The 4,470-nt window shown below is 58.0% G+C and overlaps 1 protein-coding gene across 1 annotated transcript in view; it reads right to left on the bottom strand.

The window, feature by feature from the left end:
- CCNF (cyclin F) overlaps positions 1-4,293 on the bottom strand; it is a 22,293-nt gene extending 18,000 nt beyond the window's left edge. Inside the window, exons 1-3 of the mRNA XM_007939669.1 lie at positions 4,185-4,293; positions 2,299-2,453; positions 1,026-1,132 (exon numbers count right to left, since the gene is read on the bottom strand). Coding sequence (XP_007937860.1) covers positions 1,026-1,132; positions 2,299-2,453; positions 4,185-4,293 — 371 coding nt within the window. The remainder of the gene's footprint in view (positions 1-1,025; positions 1,133-2,298; positions 2,454-4,184) is intronic.
- Between the last annotated feature and the right edge of the window lie 177 nt (positions 4,294-4,470).

Here is a 4,470-nt window from a genome sequence, read left to right as displayed (position 1 = left end):
TAACCAAAATGTTGCTGGTTGAAACCCACCATCTGCCCCAAGGGAGAAAGATGAGGCAGCCTGGTCTGTGAAGACTGACAGCCTTGGAGACCCGTGAGCGGTTTCACTCTGTCCACTATGGGTGCTGTGAGTTGGAATTGACTTGACAGTAGTTGGGTTTTTAGTTTTAGGGTCTGGGGGGAAGTGGAAAGTGACTGTGATGTATGGGTTTGGGGTTTCTTCTGGGTGTGAAGAGAATGTTCTAGACTCAGGACTGAAGGGGCCGCATGACTCTGAGCAGACTAGAAACCACTGACTTGGACACTTTACGTGGGCAAATCAATCACATGGCGTGTGAATTACCTCTCAGTTAAAAAACCTCCCATCAGTTACCCAGAGCGAGCGTGGCCAAGGCGACGTGGACGCCAGGCACCAGCGGCTCTGCCAGGTTCAGGCAGCACAGGAGGCGCGGGCTCCCGGCAGCCCTCCTCTGGCTCCTCCCAGCCTGCCCCCAGCCAGGCGCGTGCGCTGCCAAGCAGCAGCCCCTGAACCGTGCTTTCCTAGGCTGGCAGATGAGGAAGCTGAACTGTGGGTCTAAGATGGCGGCCCGGACTGTCAGCGCTCACGGGTTGAGCTGGAGTCATAGGCCACGGGGGTCGTCCCCCTTCGGGTCCTGACATGGCCAGCTGGATGGCACTGGCCCTTGAGTCAAATGGGACAGGAGAGAAGCACGTGGTTCTGAGTAAAGATGACGCAGGGGGGTGAGGGCTCCTGCCCACAGCTGACTCACTGTGTTTGAGTCACACAGATGGGCCCTGGCCCCACCAGTGGGACCTCATAAACGCATTGCAGTGACTAATAAAAGCCCAGGCCTGTGTGGGCACGCAGGCTACTACTGATGACGCCGCTCACCTGGAGCCCTGTGACTGGCGGCGTGATGTCTACCATCCTTGGCTGCCCCTTAGGGGTCAGGCCATAGAACGCGCGCCCAAACCAGAGCGGGACCCAGGGTGGAAGAAGACCGATCACTCCTAGGGGACAGGTACCTTTCAAACAGCTCGAGGTTCCTGGGAGAAGGCCACAGCTCCTGGAAACTGGCACAGGCCCACACGCTGGCGTGGTTGTCGACCAGGTACTTCAGGCGGGAGTGCACCTGCCGGGCAGCAGAAGCCAGGTGGTGGGGTGCCGAGAGCCACCTCCAGGACCCACCCCGAGAAGCTCTTGGAGACGAGATGTAGAAGCTGCCTCCCCCAGGGTCCCCATCTCCCTCCTGACCCCAAACAGTGAAGGATCCCGGACTATGTATGAAAGTAATGGTTGCTTTGAGCCTGGGAACGAGGTTCTCTGCAACTCTCAAGTGAGGCAGAGGGAGGGGACAAGGACCTAAGGAGAGGGAGAGGACACCTCTGCCAAGGCACACGCCTGTGAGGGGCGGACTCCAATGCAGGCAGGTGTCGTGTGGGCTCCTCGGCCTGGGCTCTGGCTCGAGCGAGTGTGGCCCGCAGCCTACAGGTCACAGGAGCTGACAGAAAGCAGCTCTGGGCGCAGCGCGGAGCCGTCTGCCCTGGGCAGAGGCAGGAAGGGCGCAGGTCGGGGCGTGAGGACAGGTGAGCATTTTAGGCTGTGGCCCTCCCCCTGCAGAAACACAGGAGCCGGTGGGCTCCATCCGCCGTCACGTGAACGCGGTGAAGGTGGGTCAGGCAGTCAGGGACACGGGGTTTTGTCTGAGTCTTCCTGTGAATTCACAGTCTGACCTTGGCTAAGTCACTCAAGGAACCCTGGTGGCACAATGAAGCACGCAGCTGCTGATTGAACGGGGGGTGGCGCGATGCTCGGGAGGAGAGAGCGGGTGGGCTGCTCCCTGAAAGACGGCAGCTCGGGAACGCTTACGGGGCGGTTCTACTGTCACACGGGGTCACCGTGAGTCAGAACTGATGCGATGGCACCCGGCAACAAGTCACTCACAGTGAGTGACTTCGACACCATGGCTCCAATAGCTACAAGGCAATGATGGGGTCCCTTCCAGGGCTGCATGCCTCGGGGCTTGTCCTCAAGGGCTTATCTGTATTCTTTTTGATACGATTTTATTTTTTTAAGGGATACAAAGTCACCGCCATCGGAGGGTGCTTTGTGAACTGAATCAGGCCTTGCAGCGAAGCTTATCACGCCACCATTATGCCTTCCCGCCACGGGGATCCTTCGAGCAACTATTCACGATTCAAGCCCGTGCCTCTGCCCTCCTTCTGCGCCCGAGCTTTGACCTGACGCCGAGCAGCGTGAGGCCGCAGCAGCCCGGGGCGCGGCGCCGGGCCCACTCACAGCTCGGACGGCGAGGACGTCCCCCACAGGAAGCCACTTCAGAATCTGAAAGAGCACATCTTCAGGGAGGTTCAAGATGGTCAGCTTTCGGGGTCGCTTTCTGATCCTCCGCCTCGTGGGGTAACAGAAGCACTTGGCACACCGACAGTGGACCACTGTGGAGAAACGAAAGGCTCAAGCAGATTGTGTGGGCGGCGTGTTGGCACGGGATGAGGGTGACATGGAAGGCTCTGTCGGGGGGCCTGAGACGTTCCTGGCCTCCGTCACGCTCCGCCGGCATGGCGTCCGGCACAAAAACAGTGCCCCCCATCCCACTTTGGTGACGAGCGACTGGGGTCTTAAAAGTTTGCAAGCGGCCATCTAGATGCAACAACGGGTTTCTCCCCGTCCAGAGCAAAGAATGAAGAAAACCAAACACACGTGGAAACAATTACTCCAAGGCACTGAAGACCACGCGGACCTCAGCCTACATGACCACGAGACCAGAACTAGATGGTGCCCGCAATCACTGTCAATCACTGAGAAACAGCAGTGCAGGAGGTCCTGGACAGAGTGGGGGAACAACGTGGAACAAGACTCAGTCATAAAAAGGCCAGGTTTGCTGGTCTGAGAGAGCCTGGTGAGACCCCCGAGACTAGGGCCCCTAGTTACCCTTCGGGTCTGGAATGAACTCAGTCCTGTGTCTTCCAGCCACACAAGGGGAACATTAACACCAGGTAGATGCACTCCTTAGAACGATCAATCATGGGAGGACAGAAGGGCAGGGCGTGCATGGGGAGACAGCTGGGGGGAGGGCGGAAGCGCGTGAGGGAAGGACACAGGGAAGAGGTGACTACAGGGAGGAAGGGAGGCGGTTTAACGATGAGGAGGAAGTGGGAGGCGAGCTGTTGCACTGCAGGGATCGTGAGACAAAACGGGTGTGAGCTGCTGTGTGGAAAATGAATTTGGCCTGTAAACTTTCACCCAGATCACAATAAAAATTTAAAAAGGTCACTGTTCTCTGTCTTACAACAGAAAAACCATCATGTTTCCATTTCCAAGTACAGATTAAGTTAAGGAGTGGTGTTAACGAATTAGGGGAGGTATAATCATTTGCTCAAATATTCAACCAATGTTTTTTCTTTCATACTCTGCGTTGCCTTTTAGGGACGGTGAGTTCACTGTGAGTCGTGGAAGTTACAGAGGGACTCCTCTCCCACCCAGCAGGTCAGACACGTGCCTGGGACTTTCACACAACCAGCACTCTTCCCACTTCCCTCCCTTCTTGCCTTCTGGGCGCGATCCCTGGGCCTGGGCTGCCCTTTGGATCGATTGCCTGTGGCTGATGGTTCGACAAACCTTTATGGCAAGTGGCGGATCTCAGGTCACTGGGCTGGGGGGAGCTTTGTCCTCCAGAACCCAAGTGACAACTGGGAAGGGAGAAGCCAGCCAACACCGGTGAGTGTTCCTAGTGTTTTAGTCGGGGAAGCCCCTCGGACCCTCCTAACTGGACTTCTTGCTTCTATTTCCATAAGCATCACGTTTAATAAGTATCTGTGGACTCGGAGGGTCTGGTTTTTGCGTCCAGAACCGAGACTTTGGGCAGAAAGGCTGGGACCTGGAACCCGGGCCAGGCCTGCTGGGTCCACAGCCTGGTTCAGCTGCCCGCACTGAGTGTCTGTCAGGCTGAGTCTGTGTGTCCTTGGCTGGAAAGTGGGGAGATGATGGCTACTCACAAGCTGTTGGCGGGGGGGCCTCCCCACACAAAACGCAGACCCACAGGTGGTGTCATGCCCTGCTGCCCGCTTCCTGGAGGTGCAGCTACAACCTCCTAAGCGGAGGGCCTTAGCCCTCATTTCCCAGGAAGACAGAACCTCAAGATCCAGCCCTGCCACCTACAGACTTACCTGCTTCCTCCCATCCCTCCGTCCAGTCCCGGAAGGAAGAGGCTGGGTGTCCCGTCCGGGGGATCCCTCCAGCTGGGCCGGCACTTTGCTCCAGCACCTGCCCCCCCATTGTCGCTAAGAGGCTGCCTTCCCAACCCGAAGCTGATATGCCGCTCCCTCCCCGGGACATCCAAGCTCCCCTGGAAGGCGCGCAGGCCTGGAGTAAGGCTGAGCCCCGGGCTGCACGGCCCTCTGCACGCCCCGCACTCGCTCACAGCCCGGAAGCCTCGCAGCGCAGCCGCCGAGG

Source organism: Orycteropus afer, unplaced genomic scaffold (genome assembly GCF_000298275.1).
Source record: "Orycteropus afer afer isolate SDZICR_OR568_19922 unplaced genomic scaffold, OryAfe1.0 scaffold00061, whole genome shotgun sequence".
Lineage (NCBI taxonomy): Eukaryota > Metazoa > Chordata > Mammalia > Tubulidentata > Orycteropodidae > Orycteropus > Orycteropus afer.
The sequence above is the reverse complement of the archived record's forward strand: the minus strand, read 5'-3'. Positions and strand labels throughout refer to the sequence as shown.